The sequence below is a fragment of the Mauremys mutica genome, chromosome 7, assembly GCF_020497125.1.
Source record: "Mauremys mutica isolate MM-2020 ecotype Southern chromosome 7, ASM2049712v1, whole genome shotgun sequence".
NCBI lineage: Eukaryota > Metazoa > Chordata > Testudines > Geoemydidae > Mauremys > Mauremys mutica.
Window position 1 is genome coordinate 4,517,512 of NC_059078.1, and position 21,276 is coordinate 4,538,787.

General features: G+C 41.4%; 1 protein-coding gene across 5 annotated transcripts in view; it reads right to left on the bottom strand.

The window, feature by feature from the left end:
* The window catches only part of CADPS (calcium dependent secretion activator), a 356,811-nt gene that overhangs the window by 15,644 nt on the left and 319,891 nt on the right, over positions 1-21,276 (bottom strand). For all 5 annotated transcript variants that reach the window (XM_045025308.1, XM_045025307.1, XM_045025309.1 and 2 more), the window contains 2 exons: positions 17,931-17,963; positions 13,392-13,499 (listed from right to left, as the gene is read on the bottom strand). In XM_045025308.1, the coding sequence (XP_044881243.1) occupies positions 13,392-13,499; positions 17,931-17,963 (141 nt within the window). The remainder of the gene's footprint in view (positions 1-13,391; positions 13,500-17,930; positions 17,964-21,276) is intronic.

Below are 21,276 nucleotides of genomic sequence, written 5' to 3' on the forward strand. Positions count from 1 at the left end.
AAATTTTCCTCTTGATAAGCAATATGCCTTCAATTATTTTTTGCAAACATTTAGCTCAGTAAGTGCTAAATGGTAGTGCAATGTTTTTATTTATTACTATTATATTGTTAAAACACCATGGACATCTATGGTACAGCATAAGCAATAATAATAATGAACCCTGGTTTAAATAAGTGACTGAAGTGCTTTGCTCAGACTACAGATTTACATTTCAGCAAAGATTTTTTTAATGCTACTATAATGATTTCACTGCAGATACATTTAGAGTAGTTCCTACAACCCTGCTGCTCTGTAACTTCTGATTGTTTTCCCCCCTGTATTATTCCTTGGCTGTGAAATCTCATTCACATTGGAAGCTTAACTATGTGGGCAGGGTATAAAGTCAACGGGGACTGATATTAAAATCATTTGTATTATTATTTAATAATACCACAGTGTCAGCCTTACATAATAGGGTCAAGCCGCTACCCTGAACTAGTAATCATCTGTCTAGGATGTAAATGGCATTGAATTACATCATCTTTTTCAAAAGAAACCACAAAAACGTTGTTTGAATCACGTAAACGGAACACAACAAGGAAGGAAATTCTGAGTGAAAGCTGAAACTCACACACAGTTGTGTTTAAGTACGGCAGGCTTTTTGCAGTACATATGGTAGCTAAGATCACCCACTGTTTGAGGACCTCAGCAAGAGGGTGAGTTAAGGATGGAGTTTCACCCTTAATTGGGTTTAAGTTTGATTTGAAGGGGTCTCTTGCATATCATTCCCATCAGTGCTAATGGAAGGTCCATATAGAACTTCCTGGTGTCTCTAGCAAATGGACTTGTTGGTTGTAAACGGTTGGTTGTAAATGGTTATGAGATTAGACATGCAACTCCCACTATTATTAATGGAAAAAAACGCCTCTAATCTGGGGTTTTTTTTGCTTTGTATTTTGTATGCATATATCTGGTCTCACACTTACGTTATAAATAAATTGTAAACATACGAATCATTTCATTCATGGAGATCCTCTGCATTTAGCGCTCTGTGCTGCATACAATGAATTAACAATTAGAATACATTTTGTACAACAACACCTAAGCACTCTGAGATGGGTTAAGGCTCCTTAACTCCAAATTATAGTGCCTCTGAAGCCATTCAGCTCCTTAACATCATCCAAGCACAGATTTCAACAGAGAGAGAGAGTTTAAAAAAAGCCAACTGGAGGCATTAACTCCTGCACCTTCACGACACTGGGACAGTTATGAAAACAATCTGAGCTTTACATTTATCACACAATTCGTAAACCATGTAGTTTCCTCTACATTTCTAAATAGTTGCATAGGATTTAGCCACACAAGTCTCATCTAGTCTCACCACCTGGGACTGTTGTCTCCTTTGAGCCAGTAAAAGAAGCAGCGTCCAGTCTCAGCAGCACTTGGATGGGGGATGTCAAAGGAACAAGCGACTTGCTGTAGGAAGGGGCCTGTCACAGAGTGTGAACAGCCTCCAGTGGACTCATCACTCTGTGTACTCGTAAACATCCCCACCTGGGCCAAACTGAGGAGATAATTGGTTAAACACCAGGTGATTAACCAATTAAAGTGATTCAGCAACTCAGCTGAGGACAGTTAAAAGAGATACAGGAAAAGGAAGGGGAAAGAGGCGAAGGCCCCATGGACGGGCCAGAGCAGCCCAGGCTCTCGGGGAGGGGAGATTTCTCCCCCCTTTCCCTCTGTGCCTAGGGAGAAGGTCAAAGCCTTATGCCATGGGGGGACAAGGACTTGTATAGCCCATTGTACATAAAGCACACGGTGGTGAACCTATGCAGGAGTGTGTGAGGACTGCTGGCAGCGAGGAATCCAGGGTGAGGGAACCCCGCCACATGACAGGGCCTGAGCCAAAGCTCACTGAAGTCGAGGGGATGACTAGGGTGAGTAAAGTTAAGCACACGTGTGTTTCTAGGGACAGGGCCTGAGAAGGTGGCGCTCTCCTGAGTTATGATGGAACCAAGCCCCTAGCCTGGTGTGGTTGTGTGGAAGAAGATGCTGTTTTTATGATGACAGGTCAAACTAAAGTCTTGGCCATTAAAGATTTATAACGCTTCTCCTGGCCAAAATCCATTGCCTGTAGGATTTGAAGGTGAGAAGAATGCAGTTGAATACATGTTTAATTCTTAAAAACAAAGCCCGTGCAGAGGTGTAAAAGCCATGGGGATCCAATACACTCATGTGTTGCAACCAGATGGCCTCAGACTCCAATACTGCAACTGTGTCCAGACAGAGCCCTGGCTCCCTGCAGGTGCAGGGGTCTGCCAGGTCAGGACAGTTGCAGGATATGGGTCTTAACAATTGCTTCTGGGTTGTGACCGAGGGAGTCATGACATCCAGAGAATAGCTGGAGCACCTGTGTGTCTGTGGGGTCCTCTTGGATCACAGCTGCCCTGTGGCCCCTGCATGGTGGCTTTTCTGATGTAGGGTATTGCACCTCACCCATGAATTATAACCCCACCCAGTGTTTGCAGCAATTAAGTCCAAAGGACACATGCCTCTTCAAATTGTTCTTCAGGACCCCAATCCTCCAAATGCTCGGGGGTAACTCTACTCAGACATGTCGTCCCACCAGAGTCAATGCTGGTTATCTACCCCTAGTCAATAGAGCTACTTGGATGAATAAAGTGTTATGTGTTTACAGGATCTGGCCCTAAATGTGGTCTGGGTGTACTGACATGCTTTGCTCCTGGGTACCTGTCCTTCTCTTCCTCCCAAGCAGATACAGCTGTGCAAAACTCACAGTGCTTGTAGCATGGCGTGTTATACACAAGTGATCACTGCCCCGAAGGATTTTGCCCCCACCAAATTTGACATTATTTGCAATTTTGATAAAATAGCTTTTGCATAAAAAAGATGGTATATAGATTGCAATGCTGTTTTCTGCATTTAAAGTAGTCTCCACTTGCGTTCTTTTAAAAAATTTTTAAAGAAAAGATGTTGACATTTTAAACCGAGGTTCCCATATAAAGAGCCTGCTTAAACATAATAGCTACGTAACATTTTTGTAAAGAGCCCAGCCCTTTGTTTGTCAAAGCAATATAATACAATGACAGTGTAATTGGATGTAATGTTGATTAATAAGATGCAATGTATGTTATACAATACTTTAATTGTACAGGGTTTTTTAGATTTTAACACTAGAACTGAATCAAAAGACGTCACAAACTGGAGCTGGGAACCTTTCATTGAGTTCTCTTGTATAGTCTGCACATTCCAAAAAGTGTAGTTAAAGGCTGCCTAGGTATTAACTGTGAACTGGAAAAGAGTGAATGGGGAGAAAAGGATCCCCTGGTATCGCACATGGGATTTCAGGACAGAAAAAAGAGATTTCTTTTCCAGCTCTTGGTAAGCATTTTCGTACACTGATATCATAAGTGCAGGGCGAGGTTTAAAGGAATCTTGGGGAAAGAAAAGAGCTGCAGATCAAGAGAAATGAAGTGGCCTATAACTGCTAATCTAACATGCTCCACTGGCTCACTTGCTACCCTGGGAGCAATTGTGGGGGACGGGACTGCAGAGAGAAAAGGGAACGAGGCATGAAGAAACTATTGGACATCAAACAATCCTCCATTGTCAGTGCCGAGGGCCCAATCCTCCTCCCAGCACACAGCGTATGCTGTACACAGGTGTAAGGAATCCTGCTCCACATGCCGTGGGAAGGTAGGGGACCACTCTGTGATGACAGCTGCTGCCTCAGCCCTCCAGCAGATCCTTCTATTATTCCTGACAAATGTGCATGAGGTTAGGTCAACGGATCTGGATAGTCAAAGATCCACCCACTCAGCTCCTGCTCTGGTTCTCCCCAGACTTGCCTTGGAAGAACCCACTCTGTGCTGCGCACAGCAACTCCCTGTTCCCCATGTATAGCTGTCCCACTGCATGCTGGGACTTCTATGCATACAAAGGAGCGGGGTGGAAAAAGGATTTGCCCAGTGGAATATAGGATTTGGGGAGAAAACAGAATTGTTCATTTTGCCACTGACTTATCTACAAAGTCTCAGATTCCAATGCTAAAATATTTTCTCACTTGAGTATCATGACTATTTCGTGTCACGTGAGAGCTAACTATTGACTACAGAATCATAGACATGCAGGGTTGGGAGGGACCTTGTGAGCAGGGGCGGCTCTATGTATTTTGCCGCCCCAAGCACGGCAGTCAGGTGGCTTTCGGCGGCATGCCTGCGGGAGGTCCGCTGGTAACGCAGATTCAGCGGCATGCCTGCGGAAGGTCCGCTGGTAACGCAGATTCAGCGGCATGCCTGCGGGAGGTCCACTGGTCCTGCGCCTTCGGTGTACCCGCCGACATATGCCGCCGAAGCCACAGGACTGGCAGACCTCCCGCAGGCATACCGCCGAAGGCAGCGTGACTGCCGCCCTCATGGCAACCGGCAGGCCGCCCCAGGCACGCGCTTGGTGCGCTGGTGCCTGGAGCCACCTCTGCTTGTGAGGTCATCAAGTCCTGCCCCCTTCGCTGAGGCAGGACCAAGTAAACTTAGACCATCCCTGGCAGGTGTTTGTCCAACCTGTTCTTAAAAACCTCCAGTGATGGGGATTCCACAGCCTCCCTTGGAAGCCTGTTCCAGAGCTTAACCACCCTGAGAGTCAGAAACTTTTTGCCTAATATCTAACCTACATCTCTCTTGCAGCTGATTAAGGCCATTACTTCTTGTCCTCGCTTCAGTGGACATAAAGAACAATTGACCCCATCCTCTTTATAACAGCTCTGAACATATTTGAGGCTTATCAGAGTCCCCCTCAGTCTTCTTTTCTCAAGACTAAACATGCCCAATTCTTTTAGACTTTCCTCATAGGTCAGGTTTTCTAAACCTTTGATCATTTTGGTTGCTGTCCTCTGGACTCTCTCTAATTTCTCCACATCTTCCCTAAACCATGGTGCCCAGAACTGGATACAGCTCTCCAGCTGAGCTTTACCAGTGCCGAACAATTACCTCCCCTGTGTTACACACAACACTCCTGCTATCTTCACACTTAAACTTTGACCCAGTCGTGCTTTCCTTGGGCTCGCAAAATTTCAGTGGAAATCAATGGGGCTTTTGGGGTCACAAGATATGCAAGATTGGACCTGTAGGTTCTCATTCTAGACTAACCACCAATTGGAAGCTCAAATTAGTTAAAAACAACGGTTAAATAAAAATAGACAAGCAGAGCTCACAGTGTGCTAAGGGCCAGATTTTCAAAGGCCAGATTTAAAAGCTGCCGATAGGTGCTCTTGAAAATTCAACTAGGACCTAAGGTGGCCAGCCACCTTACCCCTCACAGTTGCCCCCAGCAATGGGAGTTAGGTACCTAGGCACTTTTGAAAATCTCACTATCTGCATAACTTTAATAATCTGGCCCTACATGACTTGCATATATTGCACAGTGATTATGTACATACAGCTCTAATCCAACAATCTATGTTGGCTAAGCAGGAAAGACTACGTTGTTAAGCTAACTGACCTCTCATTTCAGAATTTAGGACCATTTGTCTTCTGTAATGCAACGTGACCATATTCCTTCCACAAAATGTACCTTGGATATTTTTTTAATGGCAAAACAAAGAGTCTGTTGCTTACAGTCTGTCATAAAAAGAATATTCTCCAACGCTAAAAAGCACTGTGCAGATCATGTTAGCAAGACTATGCTGACCTAAAGTAACAGAGCAATCAGTCTGACTTCTTCGAATGATTAATGGAACAATCTCCTCTGGAAAAGAAAACAAATTAACTGTCTTCACCAAATGTCTACTGAAACACGAAAAGCTGTTCTGATAAAGACATTTAAAAGGAAAAACTCTTACACGCATGTAAAATCCAGTGACAGATCTAGGACTTATTTTATTAAGAGGCTCCTTAAAATAAATTGAATGAAACCTACTTAAATGAATACTTCATGAAAGAATAAACCTTGTTAACAGAATACATTTACTAGGTAAGACCCTATTCCGGAACAAGTCTTCACTACCTTGGGCAGCAACTGTAAGAAAACAGGTCTTCTCCTCCCTTTTGCCATGATTAATAAGTCTATTAAACACCTCTTGTCCTTTTTTAAAGACACGCTTTGCATTTGAACTCCAAAAGACGAAGGGGTCAACTGTGAAATAGCATGACCCTGCATGTGGGTTTGAAACATGCCTTTTTGTTGGGTAACTCCCCCCACATTAATAAAGGAGGGTATACAATGTTCTTCTTCCCCAGGGCAGCAAAAACTGTATACAGACAATATTTTTCACCACAAAGTACTTTACGATTTTTACTCAACTGCCATGAAGCACAGTACCTGCAATCTGACTCTCCTTTCTTTGAGTACAAAATTCAATTGATGTGACTTCAACTGATTAAAACATTATGCCTTAACTGAAAAAACAAGGGCTGCATTAAAAGTAACTCTTTTAAAGACTTGCTTAAAACAGTGCAGTATTTCCCAAGGCCAATCTGCTTTATTTTCTTCACTTCAAAACTGACTCTTTTTTAGACAAAAGCAGCTGAAGAAGAAACAGCACAGGGAGGCTGTCTCGGGATAGAAGTAGGAGAATTGGTGCCTCGGTGAGCAATCTGGCTGTGTAGGAAGAAAAGTAGCTGTTTTCTAAGGTTCAATCAGCCAGCTGCATTAGCTTCTCCTATAGCGCTCAATATCACCATTGCAAGTTTCCATATATTTAGGAGTATAGGAAGTGCTGATTCAGCAGGGTACCTGGGCACGTGTGTATCTTTAAGCACACGAGTAGTCCCATAGAAGTCAGTGCTAACTACTGAACTGGGGTCCAAGTCCTTTCTTTTTTAAACCTCAGTGCTCCTTCGGTTCCGACTTGTACTGACTTGATACGTTTCACATTCATGAATCAATTAATAGTTAGTATAATTGCATTTAAAAAATACGGGACCAAATCCTGTCTCATGCATCCTCAGGAGCTCAGAGCTCTCCAGAGCTGTGCTCTGGCTGGACTCACGGGCATGGAGCTCTATTCCTGCTGCGATATCTAATAGGAATGCACTGCACAAAGCACTTTGCCAGTGGACAAGCCTGATCCCTGTATCACAGATGGCGGAGCTGAGGGGCAGGGAGTGGAGCTGACTTGGCTAAGACCACAATGGGACTCAGTGGCAAGGCTGGGAATAGGACCCAGGTTTCTTGATCCCTATTCTGGGCCCCTAACCAGTGTACGGAGGTGGGGGAGGCAGCACCTCCCCTGATGTTCCAGCATGAGGTGCTCTGGGATCTCCCTGGCAGGTGGGGAGGGTGAAGGGGCCAAATGGAGAGCTGTGTCAGAGCCTCCAATTGCAGATGCCGGGTGCTGAGGTGACTGTCCCATCAAAGCAGAAGATCCTCTCTCTGACAGGCCACCATGGGGGTGAACAGCTCTCAGGACTGCCTTACTCTGCCCTCCCTCCTTGGCTTCCTCACCTACATCCCTCAAACCCACTGATTTCAAGGTGCCTCTGTGTGTCAACGTCAAAACACCCTCATTTTCCCTGCAAATACAAAGAGGCTTCCTGGCGGTATTTTAAACCACTCCTTTAACAACAAATATCCAGGCTATAACTGTCTGCACACAGAGTTTGGAGGCAGCTAAATGCATAATGTGACAGTAAAATGGTAAGTCAAACCTTCTGCAAAAGTACAGAGCAGTTAGCACCGTAACTACGACTGCATCATCAGGACCGTATCACTGCATGATTAAGTTCTTACCAGACTTTTCAGTAAGGGCAACCTTACTGATCTGATAACTGCCAAGGACAAGCCAAATACACAGAGTCAATCTATGCACATTTAATCCCCAGAAGGCAGATTAAGTGTATAATTGACCCATATAATCCACGTATCATCTCCAGTCAAATGTTTTCTATGTCCGGTTTAGGCAGACACGAGGCCCATAAGAAAGCTATCAAAGACACAATATTACCATTGCGGTGGATTTCATCAAAGTTAGAGATGGCTTTTTAATCACTGATCTCAGAGACTGCTAGATTTAAGCAGATGAACTAGCACTAAGCACATCTGTTTTAATCCTTATCTTCTACTCAGGCTTGTGTCTTCAAGAAGTACACGGAGGAAAAAAATAAATTAATTTTTGTTTAGATCTTGCAATCTTAGGAGCTTCTCTTGATGATCTGATCTCTCATATCAAAAGCATGTTTTGGGTTTTTTTGGGGTAAGATATTGAATTAATCATGAGAAAGAAAAAATACCATCTGCGCTATTTATGGACTTTGGAGGTTTGCATCAATATCCTGAAATTCACAGGAACCACGGTTGCTTTTTCTACATTTAACAGCCTTTTGTACACTAGCTACACTCCTGTGACCAAAACATCAGTATTTTGCTAGTTAGGCAAAAGCCAGGCTAGCGATTATAATATCAACAGGTCCACCATACAGTTTTTGTGATCAGATAGGTTCTGATTGGCTGGAAAATACATAAACTAACGTATGCGGATCTAAATCTGTAAACTATCATCATTAAAGGCACTAATCTTTGCAGGCAAATCTCCTGCTGGCCTCAAAGGAAGTTCTGGCTGTGTAGGGGCCTGGTCCTAAAAGACGCTGAGTGCCCTCAGTTGAGAGGGCTCAGGACCACACAGGATTGGCCTCTAGGACTGCAAAATCAGTCCCCTTTTTTCAGGTCCGTGACATACCTCAAGCCCATCTGGCCCACACTTTGTATTTGAAACAATCAAATACAGAGGCCCCCTGGGTTACGCAAACCTGATTTATGCAAATCCGAATTTACGGAAAAAGTTCCGTAAGCAAGAAATAGGAGGATTTTTTTTCTTTTTTTTTTGCGTAATGGTCGGGTATATGTTTCCCACTTATGCAAATTTCGAGTTACACAAGGCATTCTGGGATGGAACGCTTGCATAAGTCGGGGAGCGTCTGTATGTCAAAAATCACCCTTCAGAGACAAAGTTGCAAACTATTACACTAAACTGAGTTTGCAACCTCTCTTTTTTCAAAGCATGAACATACAGAGACATGCACATAAACAAAGCGCCTGAAGGCATGTCAACAAGCTGTTCTTAAATTCTTCTCTTACTAGTTCTCTGTACCAGTGGGCCGTGTTCCAGTATTGTAGCTTTAAAGAATATTGTATGCAGTGTAGTCGTAGCCGTGTCAGTCCCAGGATATTGGAGAGACAAGGCAGCTGGGGTAATATCTTTTTCTGGATCAACTTCTGTTGGGGAGAGACACAAGCTTTTGAGCCACACAGAGCTCTTCTTGGTCCGATAAACGATATTACCTCACCCTCCTTGTCTCTTTAAAAAATATTACCAGTTTAGTGGGACAGGCCAAATAAATAAATCATGTTAATCTGCAGTAAATACGCACTGTTTAAAAATAAAATAGTAAAAAATTCTAGTTAGCTTTTGATTACCAGCAGAATTTCACAATCTGTTCCTTTAACGACCCAGAGAATGCAGATATTAAAAATTAAGATGATGACTTTACTGCAGGGAAAAAACTGACTAATTTACAGAATAAAGGAGATTATCTTAATCCTGCTGTGTGGTCTACATTTTAATCTTCTGCAAGCACCAATATCCACCAAAGAGCACAGTTCTGCTATGCAGGTACTGGCACAATGAGCACTAAGAATATTACCTCAAATATTGTCTGGAACATGGTATAACTAATAGTATCCAGGCTTTTTTAATGGTAGAAAACAAACAGAGCAAATAAACGGAAATACCAGATGAGAAGAGGGAGGAAGCAAAACCCCCAGGAGCTACAAAAAAATGGAACATGTAATGGACCAAATTATGAGCTTGATTTTGCACCAGTTAAGTCAGTGGGAGTTTTTCCAGTGACTTGTCTGAGAGGAGGATCTATCCCTATATCCTAGTTATCTCTAGATCCTTCTTGACAATCCTGAAACCCCAGTGAAATCAATGAGGTTGCAGCACACATGTGACAGGGAAGATTTTGGCCTGGTCACTACACACGGCAAGAGAGTTAACACGATACACTAAAAATGTAGGGCCAGATTCTCAGCTGGAATGAATAGGCGTAGCTGCATTAAGGTAAATTGAGCTATGTTGATTTATCCTAGTTGAGGCCGTGGCCTGCAAAATGTTAATTGATGTCTCTGTCCAGATTCCAAATCTGATCTGACTCTGGCCTCATTCACACTGCTGCAACTCCACAGACTGCAAGAGTGTCACTCCTAAAATATACTGAATCAGCCCACACATATTTTTAAAAGGATATTTCTATTTTATAATACAAATGTTGATTATTCATTCTCCATCTTCCTTAAAACTGTACCTGCGGGCCCCCCCCCCCCCGCTAAAAAAAACCAACCCCCCCCCAAAGCCTTGACAAACGTGACAATTTTATAGAAATCTATCACTGAGATTGACAAAGAAGATAAATAAAACTAGTTGGCCACAATATTTAGCTCCATGAAATTAAGGGCTGAATACTTCAAGAATATTCTAGGTTTTATACACAACTGGTTTGCTTCATTACTCATACTTCACAACAACGCAGTGAGCAAAAGAGGCCAAAGTCTGCCTTTGGCTGCGTCGGCATAACCGAGAGTAAAACCTGGACCAAGATGTCTATATAAAAACAAAACAAAAGAAAACATATGAATGTGATGCTGCACCCATTAAAATCCATGGGAGTTTATCACCAACTTTCATAGACGCAGGGCTGGGCACATTTAGGAAAACTGACTGAAACAATCCAAAATGTTCACAAACTGATGCTGTGCTGCTAAAGTGTAGAAAACCAGCATGTGGGAAATTCAATTACAGATACTGCAACAAACCATTTCTAGGTGATGGAGATTTCTGTGAATTAACATTGAAGGGCCCAATCCTGAAACCCTTCGCCACTGGGAACCATGCTAGTTAGGGTGACCAGATGTCCCGATTTTTGGGTCTTTTTCTTATATAGGTGCCTATTACCCTCCACCCCCGTCCCGATTTTTCACACTTGCTGTCTGGTCACCCTAATGCTAGTCATCACACAGCATTCACCACTGTGCCCAGTATTAAGGGTGTGCAGGAACGGCCCCCCATTTAATTGCTCTGCTATTACTAATTCAGTCAGTGAGGTCAGCACCTTGTCCTTTAGCTTAGGGCTGAACTTGGGAAATATACATTTCTTTCAGAAACAATTTTGCAATAGTGAGAGCAGCCAGTTTAAAACACACTTTTAAGTAATTAAGATTGCTACCTTTTAAAGTCTAGTGCATTCTAATCCCATATATCAAAATAAAGGATCCAATCCTGTGCACCTTACTCATGTGAGGAGATACAATTGAGTGAGAAACAGAGGAATGTAGTCAGCAGGATTTGGTCCCAGAATTGAATTGCTAACACATCAGAGCAAAAAGTGAATTGCTCTTCCACAATGCCTTGATAGCTGCACGCAGTTATGTAAAAACATATGTAGAAATGTAAATATTATAGGATTAATTACTATTAATAAAATCCTTTATCATTTACCTGCCTAACAGGTTAGGAAAAGTATAGTTTATGAAAAATGTGGAGGGGGGGGAGGTGAGAGGGAATTCTGTACTTTTGCCTTCTACCAGGTTATTCTTATTTTTTTTATTGCCAATTTAACCAAAATATGGTCCTATGATCCTAAGCATGATCGGATCAAACAAATAAATACTCAGGCCAGTGACAGATTTTTAGAGTTTGAGCTAATGACAGAAAGTTCTAAAAACCACACAACTGCGAATCTTAGGGTGACCAGACAGCAAATGTGAAAAATTGGGACAGGGGGTGGGGGGTAATAGAAGCCTATATAAGAAAAAGACCCAAAAATCAGGACTGTCCCTATAAAATCGGGACATCTGGTCACCCTAGTGAATCTTAAGAAACTGATCAAAGGAAAGGCAACTAAGGCATTGAAAAGAACAACCCAGCTGATCTCTGAAAATTTACTGCTTATGGAATAAAATTCAACATAGATGTGCAATGCACTAGCGGACCTGCTGCAAAATAGAAGTGAATCCTTTTTCCAATGCTTACTGGATGGGTGATTTATATCTGGCATTCTGTGCTTTAAATTCTTTGAAGAGTGAGCACGCACAGAGCATTAAGGAGTCACTAGTGTGCTTTATGCATGAATGAGGCATTCTCAGTGGATATGGGCCATGCTAGTAGATGTACACAGGAAGATTATTTGACTCTAATTCATGCCACTTGATATAATGTGATAAAACATTTGACATGAGAGATAAGTTCCATTTTAATCTGATAGGATATCAGTGAAAGAAAGAGTGGGAATTATAAAGTAAGAAGAGGTTTCTAAGGGAAAGGTGATGTGAAGAAAGAAGAATATCAAGTAAAGAAGGCATTTGATTGGGGGAAAAAAAGCCTTCCCTACACACTGTGGAAGCAAATGAGTAAGTAAACAAAGCATATAAAGTTATTAACATTCTAGAGCCAGAAGACTGGAAAATGATGTTGCTGAGAGGTGAAAGAAAAGAAAGTTTGAACGTAAGCTGTTCCACACAGTCACAAAAATCAATATATAAACAAAGATCCTAGAAGTGACTGAAACACTAATGTTAAGTGCTTGCCATAAACATAAAACCTTCAGTGAACAATAGCTACAAGGACGGAAAGTGTGTCACACAACAAAAGCAACAGAGAGAGAGAGAGAGAGAGAGAGACAGGTACATCAGTTAACATGCATTCATATTTAAAATAAACGTAGGCTGCTGGGCATCAAGGTCAATGTTCTCTTTTACATGTTATCAATTAATTTGGTGCAGGGGGCAGAGTGGGAAGGGGACAGAACTCCTGAAAATCTGTGCCCTTTTGACTAGAGCAACCATCCCATTTTCCCCAGGGAGACCATATTATAGCTTTTACATCTGGTGCTAGACACCACAACATAGTCCTTCTGAGTATAAAAATACAGATTTTATCAGCTCTCTTTTGTCATTTTTAAAAAATATAAATATGTAGCAGAGTTCATTTTCAAGTTCTGAGTGCTGGGCAGTCAGAAACAATTAATTAACATACCAAAGAGATGGTCCCCGACTAACATCTGCCATAAAATTGGCTCAGATTTTAATGATAAGAACAATGACCAAGATGTTCCTCTTTAGAAAGATTTCTCACAAACTTAACATAGTAAGTATTGGCTTAAAAGATGCTGTTATCTTACAAACCACATACATAAAGACCAGGACACAGCAGATCAGAGTACAGAGTTAGAGCAGGCGGACAGCAGATAAGAGCCTTAGTCAGAAGGAAAGGAAAGATTTTTTGTTTTGTAATCTATAACCAATCAATTTTCTCAAAATGTGACTTATCCTCCTGTCTTATTTTGTCACATTTTGGGGGAGTCTCCTGCTTGGTTTCCAAGGAGGAGAAGGCATTTACTTACATCAAATAACCTTTCTATATACATCTCCTCATTGACCTTATCACGCAAGACATCCTGAGAGTGGCGAACAAATGTCACATAGGCATCAGCAACATCCATCCCCGGCTTCTGTATGGAAGAAAAGAAGAGAGAGAAAGAACATGAACATCTTCATATAAGGCAGCTCCTTTATGTAGTCTTGTTGCTGCTGTTCCTCTCCTCAAGCTCCCTTTTTTCCTTAAACTGTTGCTTTGCACTACACTCCCCGTTGATACCTACAGTACACTTGGGTGCCAGAAACTGATACCACGGCTGGCTGCTTTGTATGCCGCAAAGCCAACGAGCCACTCTGTCTATGCAGCTTGTGCAGCACAAGATCATGTAAACACACTATCTCGCTTGCTTTTTTTGCCTAGAGGGAAGCTACTCGGATGAATAAAGCCTTTCCTTGACACACTGATGCCAGGAAGTTCTCGTGCTATGTTTGGTATTGTTGACCTAATTAATGAAACAACAAATCACGCTGTGGTTTTTCAGTGTCACCTTCTATATGCAAACCCTCTGTTATATGAAGTTAGAAAGCTAACACCCAGCGCTAGTCTCTTGTTTCTTCTCCTAAAGTGTGAGAATGTGTGGAGTAAGCAATGAACATTTTATTATTCACACCAAAATCACATTTCTTTGTTGTTTAGAACTTAGACGTTAGCTTGAACATGGATGTATATTTTAAAATAAACTTGTAAAATCATAAATCAGCTAATTTCCCACCATGTCTAAATCAGTGCTAAATTTCTAGGATACCTATAGCTACGGTTATGTCTGTACATATCGCCATATATGTTCATTGGTTTTAAACCTTAACTTATAAGTACATTAGATTTGTGAAAGGCAGTGATACTTCTGATATTTTCTTTAAAGGAGACGGTAACTGAAGTAGATGGAGAGGGAGAAATATACTAAAAAACCCATTGAGTTCACACTGCTTGATATGTTGAAATCAAACTGATCTCAAAGGAAACCCATTAAAATACTGTAACATGAATCATTACAGGACCTGCCACAGAACCTTAAATTTCCATGGCACATTGTAAGTTTGTTAATAACGAGTGTCGTTAGTTTTCATTACTGTGATTTACCTCAGATCACAAAGTATCGGTTCTCTCTAAGATGTGATTGTCAGCCACTGTAAATTGAAGTTAGTTAACACTTCTGTGTAATTTCCAGGGTGAAAATGAAGACCGTTTGGAAAGCAGTGGGAAAGGAGTTTTTTAATACAAAGCAAACAATTATCAAGCAAAGGGCCAATGCTTGGCCCTTGGGATGCCAGTAACATTTCTTAACACCTACTGAAACAATGACAAGGTATTAATTTGAAAACCAATGAGGACAACACAAATGCGGCAGTAGTCAAGTGTTATACTTTGAAGCAATGTTCAGCACGCTGATTGTGCCAGTTTCATGGTGGCACTATAAGTGTTGCAGTTTTTTGATACAAAACAAGTTTCTGAAATTAGATGTAAGTGATGGCTTATCTGCTCAATAACAGGTATCTTCTCTTTTCCCTAGAGAAGGAACCCATCATCAAATGTGGTTTTCTCTGCACTTCACCTACAGATACTGTGGCTCACTGCTACTGTGGATGCTGCTTTCGCTTACACTGGTGAAAAGGAAGGCTAGCTCCATCTAAGTCAGGGGCAGGCAACCTATGGCACGCATGCCGAAGGCGGCATGTGAGCTCATTTTCAGTGGCACTCACACTGCCTGGGTCCTGGCCACTGGTCCGGGGGGCTCTGCATTTTTTTAATTTTAAATGAAGCTTCTTAAACATTTTAAAAACCTTATTTACTTTACATACAACAATAGTTTAGTTATATATTATAGACTTATAGAAAGAGACCTTCTAAGGATGTTAAAATGTATTACTGGCACGCGAAACCTTAAATCAGAGTGAATAAATGAAGACTCGGCACACCACTTCTGAAAGGTTGCTGACCCCTGATCTAAGTGAATGGTGTTTCACCAATATTAAACCAGTGTGAGAGTAGAATCTGGCCCATATTAACTAAATGATGGATTCCAGGCTTCAGGAAACATTGTGATACAAGTGGAAGCTATATATATGGAGAACTCTTCTCAAAAAGTTGGATATTGTTCTTTGACATTTCCATGCAGATATATTGTGTCATCTCGTTTCACACAAAAAAAGTTAGTATACATCAGCCAAACATCTATGGATAAAGGGTTATTTTAAATCTATTTGCGTATGCCTCCTGAACAGCTCAGTCCTCTCCAAGTGATGCTGGCTTTGCTATACAATCACATAAAATGCACATTAATGACAGTGTTGTAAGAGGTGTTGTAGCTCTGATATTTCTTTTCCATTCTCTACCTTGACAACACAACTGGACTGTTTGAACTCTTCAAGGAGCATTTTGCCTCTTAATTTTCTGATCTGGAAAGAGAAAGGCTCTTCACAGCTATCTTAATTACATGTCGAACTATGGACTCCAGCACTGTCTTCTGTGGACAAATCTTAATCGGACAAGTGGGTAAAGGAATTCAAAATTAAAGCCTTGGGGACAGGGTGTCCTGGGGGATTGATAACAACAACTGTTGTATGTCACGAAGTTGTAATATTTAGTGAGTGATTATAAAATTGAAACAAAACAGAGTCCAGGTAACACCCCTAAATATGTGGTCACACACATGCATGAGTATATTGGTGGACGTGTGGGGTGTGTGTGCGTGGAGCCACTGATGGTGGGGTGTAAAGGTTTTATTAGAATGAGGTTGGAGTGAACTGCTCACATGGGATAAGCCATGAGCATTGTGCAAGGCATCCCAAAGGAATGCCAAGAAACCCTTGATATGACATGACACCATCATTTATTTTACAGGAAAATCTATTTTGGAAATGTTTGCGAGTTATATACTATTGTACTGGGACTCTTTCTTGTAACCTCGGAATGCTGAACTCTCTGGCAGGGCTTCAAGGGAAGAGCTGAAGAGCTTTCCTGTATCTGAAGTCCTAGCTGCTGAAATTGTCAAATGTGCCTCAGTGACTTAGAAGCCTAGACTTTTTAAGGTCGGACATCTCAAGCTTTTTTACAGGCATGTGACTGCTGAGTCCCACTGGGAGGCTAAAAGCTGCCCCTTCCCAGTGTTATAAATGGCCCACTTCTATCCCTCAAGGGCCATGACATACAAACTTTAAAGCCAGGACGTTTTTATGCAGAGAAAAGCTCTTACTTGCCCGGGACTGAATCTTGCCCATACTGGACCCAAGGCAGGTGTACTCTGGGAGGGAAATTCCACATCTGGGGGAGGGAGATGGAAACACTTCTCGCAATTTATCGCATGGGTATCACCTCCCTAGTAAGTGGTGTGTGTCACACACACACTGAAGTAACCCTGTCTAGCTAACCTGGCACGTTTTCAAGGCCGCATGTACGTGGCACTATCTCAATTTACACTGGTGTGGCTGAGTGCAGAATTTGGACTGATGTATTTAAGTCTACAGTGGAGTCGCATCATAGGCACATTTAACTTACGCGATTTTAACTATATGCGCTCGGCAAAACAAAACAAAAGGAGAAAAATAACAATTTAAACACTGTACCTGTAGTGCAGGCAATTCTGCCCGCCATTCCACTCAATAAGCATTTGACTATATGCGATTTTTGCCTCATGTGCTGACTTCAGAACCTAACCCCTGCGTAAGATGCGACTCCTCTCTACTTGCTTTTATTTGTAAATACTCAGCACAAAGTCTGTCTGTAAACGTAACCTCGTTTATCAGCAGTAATCCCTAACTCCAACTAGCATTCATATACTGCACTTAAACTCAATTTAAATGTAAATTTCTGGCAACTTAAGCGCTTTATCTAAGAACTTGAAGGGCTCTCTTCCTTATGTGTTAAGCTCTAATTAGTGGAGCCAATGTAAAATTTTTCTTTAACGACTGCAAACGTGAACAAATTTGGTTATTTTTTATTTTCAACATTGTTTCCCATATACACACACTGCTAACTTACCACCATTTCCCTAAAGTTAAAACTAAAAGCATTTTCTGAAAGAGTAAAATATGCCAGCAATTAGAAGAATAAAAATAAAACAGGCTAGCAAGTGTTACATATATTTTGGCTCAGCTCTAACATGTTCTAGACTTTTCTCTCTGAAATTATACTCTATTTTATATAGGCAAGTTTCAATGAAAAAAATTATAGAACACAAAAAAAGTACAGAATGTACTGTTACTCATTTTTTGCAGTGACCCAAGTCCCTTGTGTAAATACGGTACCTACTTGATATTATGTGAAGTCCATTAGTTACGGTATCCCTGCCTAGTTGCAGGTCTCCATACGATAAATGTTTAATATTGACACCAGCTACCGTAGGTCCTCCTTTCAGCTCAAGTGTTAGAATCCTATGCTTATCACACTGGAAGTCCTAGGTTCACTAGCAGCTGACAACCCACACTGAGGGGTTGTTACATGGGCAGTAAAACCAAAACACAATGCAAGTTATTAAGACAGAAGGCAATGTTTAAATTGTGCTTACAGGTACATCGACGTATTTGGAAGCCGCCTTCACCTGTAAAGGAAAAAAACTAGATTTTAGACTCATGTTGATGTTTAATACATACAATAATATCTAAAGATAACATTAGTACAACTTGATGCTGATTGAAAAAATGATGCTAAAGTGATACATTTCCTGTTTCAATCTATAAGTAATGGTGGTTTAAAAAAAACCCAAAAAACCAAGAGAGGTGGCTTTACTGTCGCTAAGGCACAAATTGCAGCAGATGATGGTGTGGGAGTTCTCCTTCTCCTTTTTCTCCATGAGCAGGGGGAGGTACAGGGATTCTGGAAAAGGCCAACAGAAATATATTCGCTTCATTATTTCTCTGGGGGCTTAATGCTGCCAATGAGCAGGGCCTTGTTCTCAACTCTCACGACACGAGTCAGATTTTAATATATGTGGCTAAGGCAGGTATCCTCAGCTGCACAGCTCTTAGGTCACTGAGGAGGTTGCACCCAGACAAGCAAGCGGGGTGGGGGTGTGGAGCTGGGGTGCACACAGGAGTCCTGGAGGCTGGCTGGCTAACGTGACTGGAAATAGGACAGGGGAATGTATTTTTGTGAACAGTTTTTTGGGGGGAATGGATGGCTCAAGGGATTGGCAGTGGAATCAATGCAAACCTAGTAGCCAAAAGTTGTTACCACAGCATGACAACTTGGTGGCTTCATTCCAGTTCAAAGTAAACAACTGTCCGCATCCTAAGGAAATCCAAAACCACTGGAGCCCTTGCTGGCAGATCCAGGCCAGTCAGCCAGGGCACCCAAATACTCCCCGTCCAATACAGCACCGAGGCACGTGGATGAGGAGGCCCACCTAGGCCTGCACTGCGACTGCCCTCGGCACACGGACAGAGGAGTTCAGGGCTGTCAAGCTGGGATTAAGATCACTCAAAAGTTTAAATGACATTTAAATTAGGGCTGTCAATTAATCACAGTTAACTGACGTGATTAACTCTAAAAATTAATTGCGATTAAAAAAATTAATTGTGATTAATTTCATTGTTAAACTATAGAATACCAATTGAAATTTATTAAATCTTTTTGGATGTTTTTCTACATTTTCAAATATTTCGATTTCTATTACAGCACAGAATACAAAGTGTACAGTGCTCACTTTATATTATTATTTTTATTACAAATATTTGCACTGTAAAACTAATAAACAAAAGAAATAGTAGTTTTCAATTCACCTCATATAAGTACTGTAGTGCAATCTCTTTATCATTTAAGTGCAACTTACAAATGTAGATTTTTTTTGTTACATAACTGCACTCAAAAACAAAACAATGTAAAACTTTAGACCCTACAAGTCCACTCAGTCCTACTTCTTGTTCAGCCAATCGCTAAGACAAACAAGTTTGTTTACATTTACAGGAGACACTGCTGCCTGCTTCTTATTTACAATGTCACCTGAAAGTGAGAACAGGCATTCACATGGCATTTTTGTAGTCGGCATTGCAAGGTATTTATATGCCAGATATGCTAAACATTCGTGCGCCCCTTCATGCTTTGGCCACCATTCCAGAGGACATGCTTCCATGCTGATGATGCTTGTTAAAAAATAATTCATTAATTAAATTTGTGACTGAACTTCTTGGGGGAGAATAGTATGTCTCCTGCTCTGTTTTACCCACATTCTGCCATATATTTCATGTGATAGCAGTCTCGGATGATGACCCAGCACATGTTTGTTTTAAGAACACTTTCACAGCAGATTTGACAAAACGCAAAGAATATACTAATGTGAGATTTCTAAAAACAGCTACAGTACTCGACCCAAGGTTTAAGAATCTCAATTGCCTTCCAAAATCTGAGAGGAACGAGGTGTGGAGCATGCTTTCAGAAGTCTTAAAAGAGGAACACTCAGATGCGGAAACTACAGAACCTGAACCACCAAAAAAGAAAATCAACCTTCTGCTGGTGGCATTTGACTCAGATAAGGAAAATGAACATGCGTTGGTCCGCACTGCTTTGGATCCTTATCGAGCAGAACCCGCCATCAGCATGGACGCCTGTCCTATAGAATGGTGGTTGAAGATAAAGGACATATGAATCTTTAGCACATCTGGCACGTAAATATCTTGCGACACCGGCTACAACAGTGCCATGCAAATGCCTGTTGTCACTTTCAGGTGACACTGTAAACAAGAAGCGGGCAGCATTATCTCCTGCAAATTGTAACCAAGTTTGTTTGTCTGAGCGATTGGCTGAAGTAGGACTGAGTGGACTTGTAGGCTCTAGAGTTTAACATTGTTTTCTTTTTCAATGCAGTTATTTTTTGTACATGATTCTATATTTGTAAGTTCAACTTTCATGACAAAGAGATTGCACTACAGTACTTGTATTAGGTGAATTAGAAAAATACTATTTCTTTTGTTTTTTACAGTGCAAATATTTGTAATAAAAATAAACATAAAGTGAGCACTGTACACTTCGTATTTTGTGTTGTCATTGAAATCAATATATTTGAAAATGTAGAAAACATCCAAAAATATTTAAATAAATGGTATTTATTATTGTTTAACAATGCGAGTAATCACAATTAGTTTTGTTAATCGCTCGACAGCCCTAATTTAAATTAAAAATTAATGAAAAAAATAGTGGCAGGAACTGACCAACATACCACAAATAGCTTCAATGTGTGCAGCTGCCATTTCAACAGCTTCTGCCTCAGAGATTTTGCAACCAATTCCAGGAAAGAAGAACTGTCGGAGTATGAAAACTGCTGCGGCAAAGGCCACATGTAAGTGCACAATAACTATCTGAACTCACGCAACCCTTAGCCCCTCTCTGCGGGTCGGGGGGTGGGGATGTTTATCCTTTACTTGGTTTTTTTAACCAGCTTACATGACAAATGGCAGGGATGGCTCTTCCATTTGTAGGGCACGATGCAAGAGTAGGGTCCCAAGCTGCTGAAGGGGGCACCACTCTGCAGGTTTTCCACTCTGCTTTTGCTGCTGGCGTCTGGATGCGGAGATCTTTTTTCTCCCTCCCAACTGGCCCTGACATTGAAGAGGATTCCAGGCCAAGTCCATGGATTGCAGAGCTTGTGTAGTCTGGGTACAGCCCTAAAAAAGGCTTTGACCAAGGGGCAGTCCTGCCTTTCAGGATGCCAACAGTCCATTGGATAATTTACTTATGTTCTCCTCTTCAAAGCTCACATTTAAAGATCATGTTGATAATCTGGAGGCTGTTTCCAGATATCTGCCAATTACAAGACCCAAAACACTTGCTACCTTTCTGCTGCCCTTCATAAAACAGAACTCATAAGCCTGTATGTCAGCCATAGCTGGCAAAGGATACAGGAGTTCCATGAGTTTCAA